The following is a 24441-nucleotide window of genomic DNA, read 5'->3' on the forward strand; positions in this document are numbered from 1 at the left end:
GAAAAATAGTTCTTATCTATATACTGACTTAATTTATATGTTGACTCAAGTGACTTTAATTTTATTGATACATTGACATTGTACTGATTATCATGCACATTCTTTCTAGTTCTTCTTTGATAGATGCTTTAGGCTTTTCTACATAAACAGTCATGTTGTCTGAAAATAAAGACAGGCAACTTCTCCCCTTCTCGTCTGTGAGCTTTCCTTTCTTTTTCTTGGTTTATTTCATTGGCTAAGACCTCTATGAAAATGTTGAAAAAAAGTGGAAAGAAAATATTCTTACCTTGTTCACAATATAATGGGGAAATGTTCAATATTTCACTGCGAGGTATGATGTTAACTAAAGATTTTATCCCCATGCCTCATACAGTAAGGTGTGTCCTGAAATGAACGGCTTAAACAGCTGTGGGGATGTGGATTTGTCACAGCATGATTCCCTTTTTTCAAGGTTTAAATATCCACTTTCTGTTGCTCTCCACATATTTTCACATACATATTATAATTAATCTCATCAAGAAGTTTAGTCCAATGGAAGCCGCTCCCGCATTAAATCTGTTATTTCAATTATTATATTCTAAATTCCTTAACAGAAGTTTTATTTATTAGCTTTTTCTAAACCCATTAGATTTTCCCCTCTGTTCCTTACTCATTTGTCATTTCCTCTCTTATTTTTAAAAGATGTGTTAGGTGGGTTTATTTTACATTTTGTATCTGATTACTCCAATAATGAAGCACTTATTTGCCTGCCAAAAAACGCTCATGGTACCTTTTCTCCCCCTCCTATATATTTTTTGTCTTATGTTTTAAAATGTGAGCTCATGTTCTCTGGAACTTTATCCCTGGGAGTTCTTCGTAGCCTGAGTTAAGAGTACGTTCATCCAGACGGATATACATTGATTCTTGAAAAGTTGGGCATCCTACCAACATGAACCCATTCTCAAATCCTTGCATGGGGTTTTCCATCTTAGAAGACTAAGCACCCAACCTCCATGAAGACGAGCCTATGGCCAAGAATTCTTAAAGGAGACTCTTTTGCTTCTGTACCAAGAGCCCAATAATGAGAAAAGCACGTTTTCTTGCATGTACTCTGTCTTTTTAAATTAGATATCTTTTCTTGCTTTCCATTTTTCTGAGAGTGTCATCTGTGTGATTGCTGGCTTTGGGAAATATTCTCTGATTCAACTTCTCACACTGCCCAGGTCCCAAACTTGGTCCCCTGTTCTTAAAGGTGCAGCTACTAAAATCAGTAGCTACAAAATCTGGGCCATCTCAGATCACTGGGTGCCCACAAGACTTCAGCTTCATGTTTGAGTTCTAGACTATACTCCTGTCCAAGCGTGGTTCCCAACCTCGGGGGAACCCCAGTGCTGTCTCACGAAGTCAGCCACGCATGTAATACTGCTTTTCGTGTTTCATTCAGTATTTTTAGACATTTGGTAGTGAGAGGATTTCAGCCTATCTAGTTTGACATATAACTAGAAATGGAAATATTCAACATGTACATTTTAATCTCTAAAGGCTTTAGTTGTCATTCGTTGTTTAGCTAGTTGGCAAATGAGTCAGCTGGATGGATAACACTGGCTGACGGGAGAGATATTTATGGACCCCCCATGGCTATGTATAATAAATATGCTCTCCAATTTTTAAAAAACAGCTCTGAAAAAAAAAAAAAAGAAATGAATCTAATGGCTAGTCTGCCTCCCTCGTGATGGCTTTGGTTCTAGAATATTCCAAAGCTATCCGTAAATAGCTGCAAGAGGCACAGCCAATGAAGGAATTGTGAAGAAGAGGGACGACCGAGCCTGTGTTAGTCCCTCCCCAGTTCTCAAAGCTGCCTTTCACAGATAAAATAAAGCTTGAATGGATCAAAATGTTTCTTGGAAGTTCACCAGATTATACATGAAAGGACTTATTTTACTCCTTTCTGTGGAAAGAAGCCGCTTAGCAATTACACACAATGAGTTTAATTCCTACGGCCGCATGACCCAGTGTAACGTGTGGATGGTAAAGCCCGTCCCTACCGTCAACTGCGTCACTTGCAAAACGCTTCGCCCAGGTCTTGACCCATAACATACTAAACGACTTACGAGGTGACGGCTAGTGTTATTTCCACGTATGGAAGTCCTGATGTGAACTTCTAATATCTCTGTAAATGTTACATTCAGAGACGGTTTCGTGCCCTTGACACACGGACAAGGCAAACTCAGGAAAACTCAGCGTGAGCCCCCGTCTGCATGGGTTCCCTCCTGACGTCCAAAGTGCCTGGGCTTCTCCCCTCACGACGGCCCAGTTTCTCCTAGATTCACACTGAAAGCGGTTTGTGTGACTGGGAGTGTACGCGTGTTGGGCTTCAGAGGACTACAAAGATGGGTAACAAGGAAAGTGTCTGTCCTCAAGGAGCCTCTGGTCTAGTGTTGTGATTCGCAGCCCTGGATTCTCACCTAGAGAGATTAAAAAAAAAAAAAAAAAAAGGCGAACTAACATTCCTAAGTGTATCTTTCCTCCCTACACAGACAGTGGCAATCTGGGGACAGGAGACAGACAGTCACCTACTTTCCTTATTCCTTAGATCCAGTACCTCTATGTAGTAAGAATGTATTAAAACCTGTTGAAATATATTATACAAAATATTAACCAAATCCAATGTTAAAGGCATTCTATTACACACGTCCTTACAAGCAGTCACGGGTATGGCTGAAATATTAAATTCCCAGGCCAAAAAGAATGTGCTTCTAACACTTCCCCCCAGATTAAGGTGCCAATGTCCTCGCCATACACCCTCCCCATGATGAAATAACAGCTGTCCCAAAATTAAAAGTAACTTGCAACCGTGACACGACTTTGGTGTTCAGAAATGTCTCTTATGACACTCTAAGTGACAGAACTTGGCTTACCAACTTAAGATAACCCTCAGCATCTAGGATTAAGTTTTCTGGCTTCAGGTCTCTGTAGATGATACCTAGTCGGTGCAGGTAGTCAAACGCTTCAGTCACGCAAGCGACGCAGAACTTGGAGGTGGCTTCGTCGAAGCTGCCCCTGCAACGAGATCATTTCCCTCTCAAGACTCTGGACACACATACCCGTGGTCTAGTCCAGGGGTCAGCTATCGCATTGGTAATTTTACGCCATGAAAGTAAGTGTTTTGTAGGGCACTGACACTAAGAAGGATTCCGTACCACCCATGAGGGAGCCTGATGACGGTAAAGAGATTTAGGGGGATGCTTGAGGCAAATGCGAAGTACCTCACTACTATTAAAATGTCCCCATCCCAACAATTGTTTCTTGTCATCATGTATGGATACGTAAAATACAACCATAAGAAAACAAGACTTTTTAAGATATTTGTGGCAAACTCTAGAGAAAATGCAACTATTTTAACGGAGCCCTTAAAGCAGACTTCCGTAATTTACTGCTTGCCTCAATAATGACTCAAGTGATCGTTTTCATTTCCTGTTGGTATAGCATGTAACAAGAACCCATGCAGAAATGGGGTCATAACTCTTTCCTGTTCCGTGCGCCTTGATATTAGACTGGCCCTGTGTCAGCACTGCGTGCGGGGTTCCATACCGCAGCATGAAAACCTGGTGGTGATTTGTGGCAGGGAGCTGTGGAAGGGTACGGCTTTGGGGTGAGTTTCTACTGCATCACTGCGTCCTCAGCCAAGCGGTGTGGCTGTTCTGAGCCTCAGATCCCTGTCTGTAAAATGGGTTTACTACTTCCTGTACAGTGCTGTTTCGAGAGTGAGGCACAGTGCCCAGCAGACAGCACCGACTCCCGTTCCTCCACAGACCCGCTTGCTGAAGCAAAGGTGGAGGGAGCAAATGTTTCTGTAGGTTCCACCGAGTCTCCGCAGCCTGCTTGGTCTTCCCCACCCTGACCCGCCCAGCAGCACATCTCTAACACGACACATCCGCCTCTTCGCGGATGCTCAAAGGTCTCCCCTTCCCTGGGTCTGGGATTCTCCACCACGAAAGCCCATTAGAACTGTTGGGGAGGTCATTCTAGACCCGACCCAAGGTGAACCAAATCATAATTCTGGCATCAGGGCTTGGCACGGTTACTTTGCAGAGCTCTCTACGTGACTGTGATGAGACACCCAGACCAGTGACACTCCCACACATCCGGCCTGGCATTAACCTCCGTAACCTCGTGCAAACCCACCTCCCCACCCCTCTTCTGCGGACCTTGTCTTCTACTCACATTGGGCTCTGAAACACCCCCAAAGACACATAATCCTATCTCCACTTTCCTGTTGCATACTACATCCGTTTCCTTCCTCTCTGCCTTTCCAAAGCACCGGTCCTCTCTAGGAGTTAGGTCCAGGCTGCCCTCTTTCATCACACTTTTACACGTCTCCTCTCCTCCGAACTTGCCATCGGCAACTCTCACTTGGCAGTTAATTACAAATCGGCAACTTCTCTGTCACATTTAGCTCACACACCTAATAACGCAATGTTTTAAAACTTACCTCCCCAAATAAGATCAAAACTCACTGGAGGAAAATTTATATACCTTTTACCCTTTTGGTTAGGAAAGTTCACCCTGTCTGGAAAGCCCCCACACTGTCTACGAGGGAGGCCTGCGCACCGCTGGCGCTCAGTAAACACGGGAGGCGGCGATTCGGCAGAAACGGGCCCTTCTGTAAACCTGAATCTTTGCAGGACGCGCCCTGCCTCGCCCCGCCCTGGCCCTTCTTCATCTGCCCCGCAGAGATTCCGGGTTTCCAGCGACCCTGCCTCGACCCTGCCTCGTACTAACCACAAGACTGTGGAGCGTTCACTCTCTTTTGAGGGCTGCAACTCTTTGATCCCTAATATGGAAATGACCAACAACCTTTTACAGTGTCTATTGCATAGGTCCAACGTTAGAGAAGAAATACCACCATTGCTCTGCTATCACATGATAATATTTTTAGGACAACTTCTTAATGACTTTCTTTACGTCTCTTTAAAGGATCGTGAATAAAGCATCCTTGAGACCAAACGCGAGAACACGGCGCGATGTCTGTAATGCTTTTCCATTACCTGTCCCTTAATATACTCCACAGCTCCCCACCTAAGCAGGCCTCCAGAAGCATGTATACATACTTAGCGTCCTTGAAAGTGCGATACAATCTGCGAAGACACATAAAAACACGGTTGTCATTAAAGATCTCGTTTCAAAAGCATCTTGAAGTTGCTTGAGAACATCGTGGGTATCGCTTGGGACTCACGCTCCTCTGGTTCCGGACGCCCTCCAGCCACACGGGACCCCTCACGGAGCGTTCGTCCTGCCTGGCTTCTGCTCACGGGAGCTCCTTCCCTTACTGGCCTCCCTCTCCACACACACTGACCTTCTGCCTCTCGGCTCCGCTGTAACAGCGAGATCCTCGAGACCACGCGCAGGAGCCCGCTACGGCCGCTCATCTGCCCCCTTCTCCAGTACGGTTTCTCGTCCCTCCGCCAGCCCAGAGACCTGTGCCTGCGTCTCCTTTATGAGCTCCCGTCACACCCATGTCCTATTTCCCCTGCTTGGTCTCAAAAATAAGGCTGTGAGACAGAGACCTATAAGCAGTGAGTTCAGTAGGGAGAGTTGTCTGGGAACAACCCCGGCCCCCAGGGGAGGAATAAGGCACAGACACGCCTGGGTGGCAGGAGAGTTCAGCTCCGACGGAGTCTCTAGTTTCAATGAAAGCCTCAGCCTCAAGGAGCTCTGCCCTCGTGGGATGTGGGCTGCACCTGGAAGCAGAGTCTGATCCTGGGCAAGAGGGCTCTGATCACCTGACAGCAGTGACCAGAAAAGGACCGAGCTAGAGTCCTCAGCTGACAACACTCCCAGAAGCTACAGGAATGACAGCTTCAGTCCCAAGGTGGACCCGGGCCAGGTACCGTACCGCACCCCTGGGTGCCAGCCGAGCACCCCGATGGTGTGCCACCAGCAGAAGCAATCTAGCAGAGCCGCTCAGCGTGGGCTCTGAGTCCAGACTACTCAGGCTTGAGTCTCCGACCCGCTGTTCACGAGCTGACAGCTCGGTTGTTAACGACTGCTCTCGAGCTCGATCATAACATTGACCTCGCGGTTACCTCATAAAGGTCAGATGAATACATGCATTCACTGGATTCTATGTTAGTCACATATTAATTTATGTTGCATATCTGCATATATAGTAGGAAGAATAAATGTAACCTATTTAAATATATATTCAACATATTACATATGATATATCACATATATATTGTGCTTACAGCAGTGTCTGGCACATGTTAATTTCTCAATCAATGTTGTCATTGATATTTATTATTATATTATCATTTCCTTCTATGCCAGGCACTCTGCAGAGAGCTGGAAATGAGAATAGGAATAAAAGCTAAGCCATGTCCTGAAACTGCTTATGATAGTTTGTTAAGGAATTATTGAAGAAAGGGGGGGGCATTCTGGGAATGCATTAATATAAAAATACTTAGAAAACCCAGCATTGCCTGGGTTCAATGCTTTTAATGTTGAAAAAAAGTGGGTGTGGAACTATGGATAGACAGGGAGTTTCTCTCAAGGCATTTGATCCAAAACACAAATTCTATCCGCCGTAAGGGCACTCTGCCTCACCTGGAAACCACCGAAACTATATTCTAGGACTATGACCCGCATGAAAAGACAGTCTCCACTGGCCTACACCACAGACTCATGAATTCACAAGTAAGGAGAGCTGTGGCCTTGAACAACCGAATTCTCGTACCGACTCTGGGGAAGGAGGAGTGACTCCGGGGAGCCGGATCGCCCAGATCTCGGATCTGCTAGGATCATGCCCCGGGACCCTGGAGGACTACACAAACCCAAAGGCCTCTTCTTGCAGAAATTGAACAGCAGTGTGTCCCTTGACAGTTTCAAATGAATTCTTTTCTTCCCAAATTCTGCAGTAGGTATGGATTAAATAATCAGTTCAAGTTATTCCACACCAATTTCATATTCTCTCCCACACACACCCCTACACACACACACCGTCTCCTGAGACATTCTCAAGGATAAAACCCTGCACGCTTGACTCCAGACTTCAGACTTCTCACATTTCATGAGCTGTTTCTGCATCAGGGGTAGAGAACTCAGAGTGCGGCCTCCTTTCTCTGTTCTGTGCTCTCGCGTGGAAACGTTCGGAAGCGTCCGCAGTCCTACACGGTGGGGCCGGATGGTCACTTACTTCACGATGAAGGGAGAACACAGCTCTTCCAGAATCCGCTTCTCTGAGTAGACGTGCTCCTGCTGCTTCGTGTCCACGATGTGCTGCTTCCGTATACACTTCAGAGCAAAAGCCACATTCTCGTTTTTCACCTTGACCTGCGCCAGAAGAGAAAATCCCTCACAATCAAGCTATTAAAAAGGTTCACCGTATCTATATGAAACAAGTTAACCAATGAGGAGCTGAACTTCTTTCACATGAAACAGTGTGTTCCCTTTTATCCACGTATCCCTCTGGGAACTAACTTTTATCCAAGTGTACATCCTTGCATTGCAATTTCCAGAAAAGTTCACAAATCTGGAACATGGTCTTAATACGTTTGCATTAGAACAAGAAAAACAAACTCGAGTTAGATTTAATGTTTACAAATCTATTCACTTTTGAGGGTGTGATATGAAGAACTTTGACCAGAATTGCCAAAAATGGTTCTTTCCTAATAGGCACTTCTTTGATTTTCAAAACAAAACATATTAAGTCAAAATCCATAGTCGCTGTATCCAATATGACAGCAACTAGTCACATGAGGTTGTTTAATTTTAAGTTAATTAAAGTAAGAAATTCAGCTGCATTAGTCACACTTCAAAAGCTCGCCAGCCACATCTAGCCCTAGCTACCCTTCTGGATAGCAGACAGTTAGGACGTTTCCCGAAGTACAGAAAGTTCTTTTGGAACCTGTTGCTTTAGATGGACAAATAAAATTTTCCCTTAAAAGGAAATAAAACATTTTTATAGATACGTACTCGGATAGGCTTACAACTCCATAAGCACACGATATATGGCAAGTAATGAACCTGTAGATTTGGCCACACCCCACATTTTTTCACATTTGCCATTAGTACTATGCAGGATTTTTAAACTAATGGTGGAATTATTGTTTCAATTATTTTCTAACTATACAAAAAAAAAAAAAACCCACATCTCAGAATTGCTAATTCAATCCTTTTGCCAGGATGTTTGGTGAAAAATACCACTGCAGATAGCTATTGCCCTTGTCTCTCTATATGGCATAAAAAAAAGGTGAAAAATACTCTTTGGCTTATGAAGAAATTGTTTCTTCCCCTCCCCCCTCACCCATCAGAGAGGGAGAATTGACTGGGGTGAAGTGTGTTGTCCAGAGGCTCCTGGCAGCACTTCTGATCTGCTCATGTCCGTGGCCATCCAGCAGACGAAGGTGTCAGCAAACTTCCCCGAAGTTAAGGTACAGTGAATCGTTAAAAATCTGCTGGGCGAAGAAGGGCTTGGGAGCAGCCAAGGTTCAGAATCACCTGTCCCCAGGTGAGGTCACAGATCTCCATCCCCCCGTTTCCCCGGAGCCCTGGATCCGACAGGACCGCTCGGTTACTCCTTGGAAGCTAGTGGTAAAGCTCAGAGAGGCGGTGAAGTGGAAAAGCCAGCCAAAGTCAGGCCGCAAGTTCCCAGCTGTCCTGGTCAACAGTACAGAGGCTGCTCTTCAGATATTCCCTTACAGTCATTTTCTCTTTTTTTCCAGAGAGAAAATCTTGAGCAACCCAAGGCAGGATAATGGCAGCCAAATACAGACATGGCAGTGGAGCTGTGTCAACTATAGTAAGGTTTTATTTCTCGGACACTTCCACTGGACACACTCTTTTCTTTAGTAATAGTTCACATGCCATGAGTGTATGTGTGCACACATTTTCCTGTTAAAAAGTACAGTTTTAATGAGTTAGAGTTTCTGGGAACGCTTACTTGGTACATCTCTGATAATTATAACCAAGACGAGAATTCACAAAAGGATGTGACACAGAAGCTGAAATAGCAGCTCCGTTACTACAAGTGACTTATTAGCACAGGCCTGCCACCATACAGCACGCACAGTGAAAAACGTGCTTTCTTAACTTCAGCTCAAAGCAACACTTAAGAGAGCAATAACAATTCACATGTCCGTCCAAGAAACACTGGAATATAAAACAAGAAAAAGTCAAAAGGCTTCTCTCAGATGCTTGAAACGTAAACCCCTTACAAGCTCAACTCTTCCGAACCCACCAACGCCCAGTGTTGCAATAATCTCAAGGTTCTGGAACGGGGAAGAGGAGAATCTGGCCACCTTCTCCTTCAGCTGAACCATCTCCAGCGAGAGTGCTTTGGACAGCTTCCAGTTAGACATGGATCTCCTGTGTGAGAAAAGTGAAACTTGGCACACACCCCCTTAGTCAAGCCAGAGTCATGACACACATAAATTCCACTCACGCAACAGTCTTATTTCTGCCAGGGTTGCTGCCCATAGTGGCTACAAAGGCTACCTCGACTTTTAGAGGGTCAGCTTCACTTGCATTGGGAGGGAAGACGGTAGGATATACAAACAAAGAAACTGATGCACACAACGATGAATAAATACCAAACCGAATCAATGTGAGGTAGAAAGAGCTGAACCGTGTAGTGTTTAAAGCATATTTCAATAAATATGTGCGTGGTTTTTTTTTTTTAAGAGTCAATGAGAGGAAGTAAAACCGGTGAGTCATTCCCTTGGCTGTACATACAGGGGAATGCCACACTGAGAATCTTTGCTGTGTTTTGCTATTTTTGTCAGATTTTGAAGTTTTCCATGGCTGAACCAGAATGACTGCTTAGTGAAACATGGAAGAGATATTTCTTACTTTATGTCTAAATATCATTGTTTGGAAATACTCATTTTTCTCTTTTAATTGAGGTAGAATGCTCTGACTTCTGTATTATACATATATTCATGAAGTGTTCTTACTACAAAAGGCCTTTAAAGACATAAAAACTGCAAATATATCCCTTGCATAAAAAGACAAAAGCAAAAAACTTAGGAGGGCCTCACTGAATGTTCTAATTTAACTCAAGTGTCAGTTTTCTAGAACTTTCGACTCCAGCTTCGTTAGTCCTACCTGGTGAATATATGCTGAAGTATTTACTCTACAAACTGTAAAGGATTTTCAAATATTTTAAATTTTACAACATAGTTTTTCTATGAAGCACAAAATTATTCATAAATATCACTATATTTAGCCCAACCCAACTCCTTCCTACACACACATGTGCGTACACACACACACACACACACACACACACACAACCCTGGGTAATAGCTCCCTTATATTCTGAAATACTTCTGCCTCTCCCCATGGCTCTTTACCTGGAATCAGGATGAATGGGTTACTCTACTGCCTTGGCATTCTTGCTTGATCTCCATGGGCAAGATACGCTTCATTTCTGAATAACGTCCTTTTGACATTGAAAGACAATGTCAAGCATCCCCTTCCCAAGGCCCCTCTCAGGAAATGTCTCCCTCACATTACTACTTGTCAACCCCAAATAAGGAGCTGACCACTTACAGACTAAAACCCCACCCATACGACTGGTAAGTGGCATCTCTTTGTGGAAGCACAATTTAAAAGAACTGCCCGCTGTTTTCTAGTGGTGGCACAGCAGCAGTCACCACCGAGCGAACCACACACACTTGCCAGGAGGCATGTGCCCCTGAGAAGACCCCGCCGCACTTACTTCGCATGTCTTTTCTCGTCATCCCGGGTCAGGTTGGCCACATACCCTTCAAGGTATTTCTGGAGTTCTTCAAAAGTCCCGACTGTCTGGTTGAATGTTCTAAGTGAATAAAATACATAGGTGCCTTTGTAATTTGACATTTCCTCAAGCTCTTAGAAAACTTCGTTATGATTATTGATGGCTTTGTAAATGGTTTTTCAAGAATTTAGGTGACAGTAAAGTTGTTACAAAATGTAGAATAGCTATTTAGAAGTTATATGATGAATTCTTCTCGTTTATGAAAACAAAGAAGAGAAAACCTTTCAGTAGTTTTCTGCCTTGTGGTTCAGGTTTACTAACAATATTTTTCAAGAAGATATTGGAAAGAAAATAGTCACAATCTCTTTACTGAATCAACAGGTTAGATGAGTTGCAGATTTTCCTAACTTTGCTTCATCAAATTAAGCTATTTATTTTAAAAATCAAGGATAAAATGTTTCTTTTCTTTTCCCTTGATAATGCCCCTCATTTTACATTGCTTCATGATTAAATCCATTTTTTTTTTTACTTTATCGCAGTAGTTCCCAGAGGCTCAGCCAACGCCTCCCCTCGACCACTCTCACCCTCCATAAATCAGACCTGGGTGGCGCCGTCTAACTTTATTTACCACGTTGTTCGCAGGAATTCTGATACACAGCCTTCCTTGCCCACAAGAAATAAGGAATCCCCTTCCTCACCAAGTGAAATACATTTTCTGGATTTCTTTTCAACGCTTCCCCACCCTACACTGGACAGTCCACCTCAGTCTGCGGTTTTTAGAGTAGTTCTCTTCCCTACTGCGAAGCCGGATCCTTCGAGAAACTGTGCTTTAATCTTCTGGCTGAATCTGAAGCACCTGAGCAGAGCAAAATGAAAGGAATGAAAACTGACCCCCAGACACCTCCAGCTCATAAAGCAGACCTGTCTCATTACTGTGCCGTTGCCGTCTGCTGCCTGCCTAGCCCTGAACGCCTCTGCCCACACTGAACTGGCCACCAGTCCACAGTCCCCTTATTACGCAGCTCTCACATACCGGGCTGGGTATTTCCCATTTTCCCCTTCAAATCTACCCTCCACGCTTTCCCACCTCCTCTGCCCACCGTCCTTCACTGACCACAGAACAGTGAGAAACAAGCGTATTGCCATGAAATCTCAAATTTCCAATGGCTGAACTGTTCAAGTGAAGGAAAATACTTGCTGTACATCACTTCACTCTGACTTCTTTACATGTCTCCGCTACCGGCCTGCCGTTAAACTAATTAAGGCACTGTAAACAATCTCATGTTGAAGATGTAGGCTCTCACTGCTGTTCCCGTCCCCTAGAAATTCTTCGCACACTCGAGTGAGTGCAGACTTAAACAGCTACAACACTCTAGCTGTAACAAACAGCCTGTAACCACTCTGCTGGTGTAACATGCGGTGTAATCACTTCCTCTGAGATCCAGCCCAACAACCAGTGACGGAGATGTCACAAATCACACTTCCCACGCATGGAGAGAGCTATTGCCATTTTGCACATTTTATTACGTTCTAAAAATAGGGAAACTTTAACTCTCCTTGCAGTGAATTCATTCTACGCATTTTGAAAACAATGCATTAAGAAGGAGGAAACGCAGCCGCCCCGCGTCACCGCAAGGATGGTGCCCTGTATTCAGCCAACATGTGGAGCCCTTCCCGTCTGCCGAGAACTATGACGTCTGCTGGCCCTGCAACAGCAGTGAACAAGGAAAGGTTTCTGTCCCCGTGAAGCTTACAGAAGACAGGGAAGACAGATGTTACGTGAAGCAATTAAGCAAAATGTAAATAATGATCTAAGGGCATATAGGGTAAAGTGGGGGAGTTATCACGGATCTGAACCTAGTCTATTAGGCGTTACTATGATGACTACTATGAATTTATCACTCAAACTCAATACTTTTCAGAGTGAAAGGTGGTGCCGATAACAAACATGCTGGGACAACCAGAACTATCCAGAAATCCAGGATGTAGGTCAGCCTGGTCACACCAGATACCCGGCTCCTCTCACTCACAGAATAAATTCGTGTGACGTTTCGAGTCTCATTGCGCCTAACACAATACTCTTACACTACCAGATCTCATCTGTACACATGTATGCGCAACATTTTAAAATTATAAACTTGCACATAATATATAAACTCCACAAAATCCTGGCATCCTTTGCAGGGATTCTGAGTGCGTGAGGTATCGTATAAATACTTGCTTGTGTGATTACAATGAAGAAACACGAAAGGAGTTCTTCCTTTGTGTCATATTTTTAGTCCCAGCCTTTCAGAGCAATTTATAAGATTCTACCGAACAGCTAATGCTATTCAGGGTATGCATTTATTTTTAATGAACTCATACACAAAACAATGCACTATCAGGACAACCCTGTACCAGTGTATTTTCCCTTTGTGAGCTGGCATCCAAAGATTACCTTTATCCGAACATATTTTGCACTTTCTAGCCCCCATGCCTTTGTTTTTAAGCTCTACTTCACCTCGAGTGACTTCCACATTTCCTACTGGCCTGAAAAATTCCTATTAATTTTTAAGCCCCATTTCCACACCTAAAAGAAAATAAAACCTTGCCCACTTTATTGCATTGTAATTGCTCCTCTTGCTGAACACACGCTAGGGGAGCCAAATGGCCCAGCAGAACGAACTCGGAAAGCCATCAGGGCCCCGTCGCAGATGGCTTTGCTGGGACATCTCTACCGATCTGGGACTTCCATTGCTTATCCAGAGAGAGACTGAAATAATTTGAAGTGATATTAAGATTATTGTTCTGTGCGTGGTGACGGATGCCAACTAGACTGATTGCCCTGGTCCTTTGGTGATATATACGTATTTCAAATCGTTACGTTGTATACCTGAAAGCAATTTAAAGTTATGGGTCAATCATCTCTTAATCACAAATAATAAATAAAAAAGAATGAGTGCTGTTTGTGTATGTCAATGTTATGGTGCTCATGTATTTTAAGTAACATTTATCTTCTAGAGATGCTACTAAAATTTACAGATGAAATAATTTTATGCTTGGAATTTGCTTGAAAGTAGTATGAGAAGACGGGGAGGGGGTGGCAAAGTGACAGAGATGAGGCATTAACTGATCATTTTTGAACTTGCATTATGGGGTCCATAATAGTCTCCTGTCTGCTTTTTACTATATGGGAAATTTTCCAAAATAAAAAGACTTCTGAATGTTCTACAGTTCTAAAACTCTATAATTTGATGTTCAGTATGAATGTTATGTTCAACTGCAACCCACTACATACTGCTTTGTGATACTTCTTGTCATTTTACTGTTTTTTGTTAATATTTCATGTGCGTATGCCCTATGTTTTTGACCACACTCAGACATTTCCTAGACAATGGCCTAGATTTGTATATTTGAATTTCCTTTATTATAGAAAATCAATAAACAAACAACTCACTAATGAGAGACCCAAGGGGCCAGATTCAATACAATTTGAAATGAGTGAAGGCCACAAGGTAAGACTTTTTCCCGAAAGCAACCTGAGACACTTAGAGATTAATATTAACACACACCACTTGTAAATCACTACGAATGTTAAATCAAACCTTCTCTGGAAATACATATAACTAAGGGGTATTGTATGTTATGTCCAAGAGAGATAGGATTTATTCCAAGTTTTTTGACTGCTTAGAGCATTTTAGAAATAAATTATGGAACTGTTCACTCTATTGTGCAGGGGAGAAAAATCCAAAGGGGCACCAATAAGCTTATTTCTCTGGAAGATGAAGAATTTAAATCAGTCTATCGCTGATGTTTATGTACAAACTTTGCACACAAAATATTTAGCCCGCCAGCATCTGCCACTGCCTCAGACAGACTCAGACCCGAAGGCCCAGTTCCTCCCCATGAATTTTAATGGAATGTACTCGCAGCTGAGGGCTGCCCAGCATTTCTGAGTGGTGATGAATGAGAAGACAGATGGGCCCTTGGAGTAACAGAAGGCCAAGTCTTCGAAGGTGGCCGCAGCCGGCCTTCTCTGACATCGGCATACTCACTCTCGATCTATAACCAGGCACGCCACATCATTTTCTTCAGCAATAATGTTAGCGGATCTGACGTCCTCACTGCAGACAAAAACAGGGACGAAATTAAACATCCATTTTTATTAAAGAATCTGCTTTCTTATGAAACACCATCACTTAAACCTTCCAAAGGCTGCCGCTTTTAAAATATCATAACTTACACTTCACCCCTTTCCAAAAGGGAATTGAAATGCACCCCAATGAAGGTGATGTATGTGAGCAATTCTGACAAGAAGACAACTGTGCCGGGAGCAGAGAGAGAGCAGTGACTGTGACTTTCTATAGAATCGCCTTCTGGGCTTTGTGTCAGCCAGAATAAAATACCTCTCTGGTGACCAAGTGGGAACTGCTCATTAATAAGCAGCCCAAACTGAAATTAATGGATCCAAAAAATTCACTGGGAAAACATTCAACTAGTTAACATAGAATAAAAAAAAATCAAGAATAAAGCCCAAAGAAAGTGTTTTGAGTACCATATCACCCAACGATTTAAATAAACACTAAAATACTTTAATTTCATAAAGTCTAGGAGTATGTTTTCCACTAAAATCTCTGAAATCAGAACATGTCCTACAATTGGTGATGAATCACAGTGTAATTAATAGCACTGTCTTTCTTCCTCAAGGGCACATAATGTAATTGGTGCATCTCACCGCTGAGAACCTAGATATAATGAATTATGGCATGCGATCTAATGATGGCAAATTTAACAACCAAAGAATACCAATGGGCCAAGCATTGGGTAAAGCATTTATTTGTACTAGTTTCCTCCCTCCATTAGTTACAAACTAGAGACACTGAAAAATGGTACACCCAGATGGTACCCAGTGCTGTGGGATTCATTTAAGGTAACCGGGAAGAACAAGTATGTCGAGACAGCTCTAAGCAACTTCATCAAAAATGGTATCACACAAAGTATATATAGTTCCTTCTTCTTCCTTAAGTGTTGAGATAGGAAAAACTTGGTGACCCATTTCTTATTGCAAAGAAGTCCCTTAACCACACAGCTAACATTCAGAGTCCTACTGATATAACCCATAGTTCCTCCCAAATTTGCAGGGTCCCTGCTGGAAGACATTAATGAAAACATTACAGCTTGATGAGCTTTTGAGCTGGGAGCTGGGTAGACTGTACTCAACCTGTGTGTGTGTAGACATCGACATCTATATGTACGGATGGATGTCCACACACCCGTGCATGCGCACAGACCTATGATCTTAGATGTGAGCCAATCTGGTTTGCGAATTCGGAAAAGCAAAGGTGTGGCATCCCTTGCACTTGTCAATGTCAAGACTGACTGGGAATATTCTCTGCAAACACTTCATAAATATTAGGGTTTGTAAGTACACGTACGCTTCTTTTATAATAACTGTGTAAGTGCCGTGAGTCAATCTTTGTACATAAAATGTTGTAAGAACTCCTGGGACTAATTAATGTCAAGTCCCAGAAATACACAAGACTGTAAGGAATACCGAGTCCCCTTCAGTGGCCCTAAAACACGATAGCAAAGACGTACATAAAAGTCTACAAGTATTTGTATCAGGGCTCCTTTTCCTTCATTTTAGCTTTGTGCTTCCAAATGCCTGGGGAGTTGGGTATATATATTAAATATAAATTCCCATGGTTCTCCTGGGAAAACACTGTGATTGGCTAGCTGTGACACAGAGCATAAATTATTTCAGATCCAGCAAAATCAGACAGCGTATTTCCTTTCAAGAGATATTTTGACTCTCTGGTGCATTTATAAAGTTCTCTGCACTTTCAAACTGTAGTTGTTTTGTTTGCAGGTATGAGACAAATAACCTAGTAATGTTAAGAACAAACACACTGAAGTTTTGAATAACAATATTACATAATTATATCACATGAAGCTATTCACACCGCCACAACCAAAAACATTAAAAAGGACAATTTCCCTGTTACTGAAACAAGTTAATTATGAGCTAGAAAATGAGAAAGAGCAGTTTAGCTTGTCCTCACATTCCATTTTTAAACTGTTTACAAAACAACCACAATCTAACCTCCTAAGTTTAGTTTTTCCTTTAAAAAAAATAAGAACTTTCTAATTTTTAAGTAACCAGATTTGTCTCCAGTAATTTATGAACACCTTTCTTTGCCCTACACTTAATATTATCATCCCATACAAATCAGTGGAACTGGGACTTCAAGACAACAATTAAAAAGGAAGAAAATGAACAGAAATAAGCATAGATTTGAAATAAAACCCATTTAGTAGTAACAGTAAAACTTTAAGTGATATCTTAACTAATTTCAAAATTTCAAAACATATGTAACTCCAAAAAAAGTATTGCTCGAAACTCTACGCTTGATCCGACCCAAAAGGCCAAGAGGCAATTCTAAACTCTAATTTCATCTTTTATAAAGTTATTTATAGTTAAGAAAATGTGGGTTTTTTAGAATTGAGGTTGTTTTCTGAGTCCCAGGAAGTACACAGTGTCTTCTAAGACGTTTGATTGATCTTTTTAAACATTTCTTCCATAAGTCGGATCAAGAGTAGATAAATTCATCCCTCAAAAGACCTAATGTTCAGGTTGAAGTCCCGTACACGCTATTTTGAGTTGTTTCTTAAAACTTGCAGAATGAGGCAATAAAAGTTCTTAATATTGCTTTTGGCATAATGATTTTAAAGCACACGAAATATGTAAAGTCATTATTTGATCATTTTTTAAGAAGGGGGAAAAGACAATATTTCAAACTTTGGAAATATAAAAACTTGTTCTCAAAGGGAAATTGTGATTCTCACGTCTTTTGTCTCTTTCTCTCACACGCTTTTCAACTGAAGAGTCTAACAGAACACCAATTTTACTTTCACTAGCAAATTTAAGACTTCCCCATTTCTTTTCTGTGCAAAATCAGTCCACTTATTTTGTGCATAACAATGAAATTTCTAGCACCCAGTTTAAATTTCTGGTTTAATCCCTGAATATTTGCTGACATCAATTCGGTAGCTCAATTTGACATCTCTAACGGGAGTAGTTGCACATGTAAGGCAATCAAAGAATTATTTAAGTATGGCCCAGGAATTCATGGATTTACCTGATAAGAGCTTTTTCCCCAAAGTACTCTCCTTTCTGCAGTGTTTTTATCAGTTGTGGCTGATCATGGCCCTCTGTGCTCTGGGTGACTTTTACCTAAATGATGTAAAACAATTAAAAAGAGAGAGAAAAAGAAAAAAATGAGAATCTGGACACATATCCATTCAGTCAGACCCTTTGGATCTATGAACCTTTGACTGAAATAAGGAACTAGACAAGCCTTTGAGTTTGCGGCAGTTAGCACAGTCTTGCTACGGTCAACTCGTCTGGAGGGACCGAGAGAACCTGTGACTAACAACCAAATGACTCCCAGCCTGTGAGAGGAAGATCTTCCGTTCAAATCCTACCTCTCAAAGCTAGAGTTTTGTATGTGAATCCAGCGATTCCTTCCGAGAGATACTCAAGGAAAGTAATTTCAAACCATAAGAGACTCTTCATCTCCGGAAACAAACGGAGGGTTTCTGGGGGGTGGGGTGGGGGAGGGATGGGGTGGCTGGTTACAGACGCTGGGGAGGGTGCGGGCGATGGGGGTTACAGACGCTGGGGAGGGTGCGGGCGATGGGGGTTACAGAGCTGGGGAGGGTGCGGGCGATGGGGGTTACAGACGCTGGGGAGGGTGCGGGCGATGGGGGTTACAGACGCTGGGGAGGGTGCGGGCTATGGGGAGCGCTGTGGATTGCGTAAGACTCATGAACCACAGACCTCTGCCCCTGAAAAGAATAATACTTTATATGTTAGTAAAAATATAATAATTTCAAAAATCCAAAGACAGTGTCAAGTAATCAAGAATAAGGCTAAGTATCAGAAGTTCTGAATCCGGTGGCCTCGACTGACTTACTGAATCCTGCACACCCGCTAAACTGGTTGCAAAATGTGGATCTGGAGAAGGGTCATCGCGCTCATAGGTGTCTTGGTGTGACCCATTCCCACGGCAGAACCAAACAAAAAACATCAGTGTTCCTTGTTTGTGGCTAGAACTATGCCAAATCAACAGGATAACAAGGGTTGCTTCATGTTGAATAGAGATTCTGATTAGCATTTAAGAAAGTCACAATGAATTAAAATTAAAAAAAAACAATAAATGTTATTTGTTTATTAGTCAGAATGCTTTCAAAGCATGGGGTCCAGGTTTGGGAGAAATGACAAAAAGTGTTTCTAAGTGTTGAAGAGTTTCCGAGGTTTGAAGTTATTTTGTTAATCTTGTTTTCCTTCCCTGGGTGCCCAGGCTAAGTTCAACCACAAGTCGGTTTGCAAGGGGCCGTGCCTGACTCTGATGACACCCTTCCGTGGAAGAAAGGACGTCGTAAAATCCAACAGGTTGCACACGGGTGCTCAAGCTTCTTTCTACCATTCAATACTTCGCTAACGCCCTGTATCTCAGGAATACTGTGGAGAGTCAGCATGGGAACAAGTGGTAACATGTTATCACTCAATATCTAAGTAAAGGAAAAGGCCTCCTGCATATACACCAACATAAATTTTCATCGGCATCTGAACCAATGATATATGAACTGATGCCTGGACCCATAGCCATCTATAGCTTCATGGCCGGCCACTGTTGTCCTCAACTGCCGAGTTCATTTTCCCCACACCTGCCGCTTGTCACATCCGTTGGATGAAAAAATTTCCAGCCCTAATCTTGGACTCTTGGGCAGGCTGAGAAGGAGAGATAAAAGGGAACTTAGAAAGAAACCAGTTATTTTATGCACTATGAAAAGTGTCCAAAGAAAATCAAGTGACATGCCCAGAATCACTAAGAAGTGACCTCTGAGCTAGAACCATCACAGGTCTCCTGCACCCCCCGGTCCAGTGCTCAGACCAAACCTCACGGAACTCTCCCGAACAGAAGCTCCTTCACCGTTCGGTGCAGAGGCTTCCCATAGCAGTAGTTCCCACTCTGATTGGAACCGGCTTCTTAAATTTGCTTTAAGTAAGCTTTAATTCATATTTACCTTTCCTTTCGCTAAGATGAAGAAGGTACTTCCTTCCTCGCCCTCTCTGATAATGTAATCTCCTTTGTCATAGTATTCCTATTGGGACGAGAGAGAAAGAAAATGTTCAATCCAGTGGAGATGCAGAGATGAGGGCATAAATGAAACCGAACTCCTCGTGTCTGGCAACGAGCATTCCATGCCCATTTCTTTTATTTGTTGTTTACTGTCACTGCAATCATCTTGAACCTTGTAGTCATAAGCTGTAGAAAAAGTAAGGAGACTTTTCCTTTATTATGTGCATTTATGGTTATCCTTTCCAGAGAAAATTCACCTAAAAGACTGACTTTCAGGCATGAAGGCTGAAGAGCATGAAGAGAAATGAGAGAAAAGCAATGGCCTCTGGTGCACAGGGGAGCTTCCGCCTCAGTGATCTAAGTGCGAGCGGCCCAGTGATCAGTCCCCGTCTGAAACCGGGACTAGAGCCTAGGGAAAGAAGACCGAAAACGTTGGAAATATTAGCCTCAGGGGACTGTAAGAATATCAGCCTCACTTTCTGATTCCTTGAAGAGCAAAGGCTGGGAAAATTCGACCTACAGAATAAGTAGCCCTTTATCATGGATTCTTCAAAAAAATTTATCATCATAGAAGATCAACATTAGAACTTTTCACATGTAAATTATGTTCTTCTGTGTAGATTTATCCTCATGAAATCTCAATTTGTCACTTATCTCTCTATGTGTCTGTAAGCAGAGAATTCTTGGGAAGGGAAAAGTAATCAATCCATTTGTCGCTGAAAGAACAACTCAGTCTCAGAAAACAAAAGATTTTAAGGCGCCTGGGTGGCTCAGTGGGTTAAAGCCTCTGCCTTCGGCCCAGGTCATGATCGCAGGGTCCTGGGATCGAGCCCCGCATCCATCGGGCTCTCTGCTCAGCAGGGAGCCTGCTTCCTCCTCTCTCTCTCTGCCTGCCTCTCTGCCTACTTGTGATCTCTGTCTGTCAAATAAATAAATAAATCTTTAAAGAAAAATGAGAGAAAACAAAAGATGGATAAAACCGTCTACCTCTACTTCATTTTAACATTGTCTCAAAGTCAGAGAACCAAAATGGATCTCTTAATTATTTATACAAATAAAAATGGGCTTGTTTAATTTCTTTAAAAAGGTGTAATTAATGACAAAATAGCTCTCTCTTATTTTTCTTTTAGATTTGAAAATAAAATCCAAACATAACTACTTCTGTGTCTGCTGTATTTCAATATTCTTTTTGGTCATTTATGCTTAAAAGCTATTTACATTTTGAAATAAATATGACTCCTAATACGAATAAACATACCCTTTATTTACAGAGCACTATGTACATTTTATAAGACACTTCAACATCTCATGGAAAAGAGCAGAGCATCTCGGGGAGGAAGTACTTTGAAGCCAAACACATGTCGATTCAACTCCCAGTTCTGCTTTGAATTTCACATCCATCAACCCATAAAGTTCAAATAAGAATATTTACCTTCAAAGATTTAGAGAAGCACATTAGTTCTCTACTGCTGCTGTACCAAATAACCACACACTTCTTAGTGGCTGCGAACAACCCCCATTGATTATCTCACAGTTTCTGTGTGTCAAAGACTCCAAGGTGACCTGGATTTTTCTGTCAGGGTCTCCTAAGACTGAACTCAAAGCATCAAGCAGACTGTTTCCTTCTGGAGGTTCTGGGGGAAAAGCCACTTTCAAGCTCCATCATATTGCTGGCAGAATTCAGTTTCTAGGACAAGGCCTCATTTCCATGCTGGCTGTCAGCCCCTCAGTTCTTAGAGACCGCTCTGAGGTCTTTGCCCAGAGCCCCTGTGCTTTATGACCAACAATGGCTCATCAAGTCCTGCTCAGACTTGAAAGATCCCTGACTTCCACTTCCGCTACCTCTCTCTGACTCCAGCCAGAGAAAATTCTCAGCTTTTAAGAGATCATGCAATTATATTCCTCCCACCTAGATCATCCAGAATAACCTCTTTATTTTAAGGTCCTGAATCTTAATTACATCTCCCCATTCTCTTTGGCCATGTAACATAACATATTCGCACATCCCAGGGATTCGAGTCTGGGACATCTGGGGGGGAGGTCCATTCTGCCTACTACAATAAACCAATTAAGGACCATGTTTTGGTGCATTAAAAGCGTCTGAAACATAGTAAATAATTAATGGTTGTCATATTGAGGAAGAAGATGTTTAGGATTTGCTTAACTGTTAGTTCAATTTTTGGGCCTCAGTTTGCTTTTCTGTAGAACTAAAATGGCATGACCTGTCACACCTAGTGCTGAGACAGTTTATCTAAAGCATCTGATAGCGCATTTGATAAACACTAGGAACCAGGTGACTCTGCATTCCTAGGAAAGAGCCTGTGAGCTGGTCATCAAAGCCTTACTCGGTGTACATGGCTGCCCAGATGGAAGGCACTCCCCAAGCTCCCTGTTAGCTGTAGCATGTGACTAAATTCTAGCTAAAAGAACCTGAGCTGGAGTGATGGGAGCCACGCTGGGCGAGGTCCGTTGCAGGATGTGTCTTCACTGAGAGATCTTGGGAGAGGGTCATCTAGCCGGGAGCTTGAACGCCTGAATGACTCCTTGTGCCCTCCCTGGGCTGTTATGCAAGCAAGAGACAAACCTCCCCTTTATTTGGGAAATGATATCGGAGTTTCTTGTATCCCAGTTTACTTACTCCAACTCTCTATTCTCTCCCATTCCAGCGTTATCTCAAACCTTCGCCACACACAAGCTCCACGGTACAGTTGAGCCTTGGTGTTTAATGAGTGACCCCACTACACAGTTCAGCGCTTTCATTATGCAGCTGCTGTTCAGTTCTCTTTCACCGGATGCTGGCGTCCTGCTAGATGTCCCTGCTACAGACAGTCCGCTCTGCAGTCTCTCCAGTGCCCACCCCACTCCCGGGTGCCACTACCCACACGGAGCAGAAAGAACATGGGGAATTTGCCAAGGGCCGGTAGGCTGTGCTTCCGTTATTACAAAGCCTTTGGTGTGTGCAGATGTGCAGCTTTGATTCCTGTCAGTCAGGGAGGCTGAAACGAGGCTTGAAAGGGAACACTGAGAAAGAGCTTTATTGTTTCTTAAGGGGCAAACTTCCTAGCGGTATTTTTCCTAGGGATGGTTCTTTGTCACCCAAAACCATGGGAGGAAGATAAATAATACCTCCCAGTGTGTTGACAGTAACTTCACAGATCAGAAAAGGCTGTGGATGTAGGTCAGACCAAAAATATATAGTGGTAAGTACAGGCTCTGATGCTAGACTGGCCAGTGTCTGTCAACCGGGGAGCGCAGCCGGTCCAGCCAGGGTGGTCACCGAGACCAAAAAGAGAAATGCAAACAGTGTGGTTATTGTCCTGTGGTTACACTGCAAAGGGGTCCCTTATAGGACCAAAAAGCCATGGACCCCATCCTCTGAAGCAATGATTTTCAAGCATTTTCACTCTGACTCAGAGCAAAAAATACATTTTACATGTACACCCAAATACACCAATGCAAGCATACACACACACAGACATTTTATAAAATTGAAGTATATTTACATAACACACTTACTAGTCTGATATTTTAAAAAATGTTCCTCCAAATTAATTTCCAGGTCTACTAATGACTTGTGACCCTGAATCTGAAAAAGATATTTTAAAAGAAGCTGTAATGGAAACTCTGAGAGTAGTTACTGGGGGTAAAACAAGAGGGAAAACTAAGGGAATCAATCCCAGGGCAGACTAAGAGGTAGAAGTCAGAAGAAAACTATACAAACAGCAGTAGTTAAAGCTAAAAAGTTTTTTTCACTGTAAAGAAAATGCTCCTTGTGTGATATTGAGAAAATGTTAGAGACTGAATGCCTATGAATAATATATATAAAACAGAAGAAAACCTCAAGGTGATGGAGAAAAAGGACTAAGAAGCAAGCTCATAGCTTCCTCAAAGTCTTTAGTGTGTGGCTAGAAATCTTCATTACGAAGTACTGATGTTCCACAATCAGACGTACCACACACACACACACACATACACTCCTGGAATCATGTGACTCTGTAGCCACGTTGGTTGTTTAAAAAACTGTATACAGTTATTTGGGTTGTTACCAACAATTCTTTCGTTTGTCCAAGCAGGATGGTTAAAACACCTCAGAAATCTCAAAGCAACCGCATGTGGATCAGGCTGCTCTTACCAACCAGTCCGGTAAAATTTCCTCATTTCCAAGGAACTGGAGCCTGCAAAATGAAAACCAACACGAATTCCTCTATCTTGGGGTGAGCCAACTGTCTAGAACCCTGTAACTGAAACAGCGTTGAAGGAGCCTTAGAGATCTGGCCAACACGCCCTTATTTTGTAGGTGAGGAGACCCTAGTGCCACCGTCCCTGATGGACAGCTCTGAGTGACAGAAGCTCGACCTTAGGACTAGTGAACTTTCTGTGACACTCGGCAGTCCTGCCTGTAGCGAACGGGTCCATGAACAGGCAAAATGCACAATTATCTCAACTGTCTGATGACTCCGGATGTAATCACTAAAATGAGAAAAAACCCTGGTTCGTGCCGGTGTTATGCAGGAACTATAAGAAAGAAAGCTAGACTTTCTAACAAGTTATGAAAAATGGAAAATTCCTGAATAAAGGGATAGACTATGGTAAACTCTA

The 24441-nt window shown here is 42.6% G+C and overlaps 1 protein-coding gene across 5 annotated transcripts in view; it reads right to left on the bottom strand.

Annotated features, from left to right (window-relative positions):
• Positions 1-24441, bottom strand: part of PRKG2 (protein kinase cGMP-dependent 2) — a 96539-nt gene that overhangs the window by 28781 nt on the left and 43317 nt on the right. For 3 of the 5 annotated variants that reach the window (XM_032334714.1, XM_032334710.1, XM_032334711.1), the window contains exons 7-14: positions 19787-19864; positions 17836-17930; positions 14752-14820; positions 10700-10798; positions 9195-9345; positions 7175-7311; positions 5028-5117; positions 2898-3039 (exon numbers count right to left, since the gene is read on the bottom strand). In XM_032334714.1, the coding sequence (XP_032190605.1) occupies positions 2898-3039; positions 5028-5117; positions 7175-7311; positions 9195-9345; positions 10700-10798; positions 14752-14820; positions 17836-17930; positions 19787-19864 (861 nt within the window). The remainder of the gene's footprint in view (positions 1-2897; positions 3040-5027; positions 5118-7174; positions 7312-9194; positions 9346-10699; positions 10799-14751; positions 14821-17835; positions 17931-19786; positions 19865-24441) is intronic. The other 2 variants (XM_032334712.1, XM_032334713.1) reach the window with 1 other exon arrangement.

Source organism: Mustela erminea, chromosome 2 (genome assembly GCF_009829155.1).
Source record: "Mustela erminea isolate mMusErm1 chromosome 2, mMusErm1.Pri, whole genome shotgun sequence".
Lineage (NCBI taxonomy): Eukaryota > Metazoa > Chordata > Mammalia > Carnivora > Mustelidae > Mustela > Mustela erminea.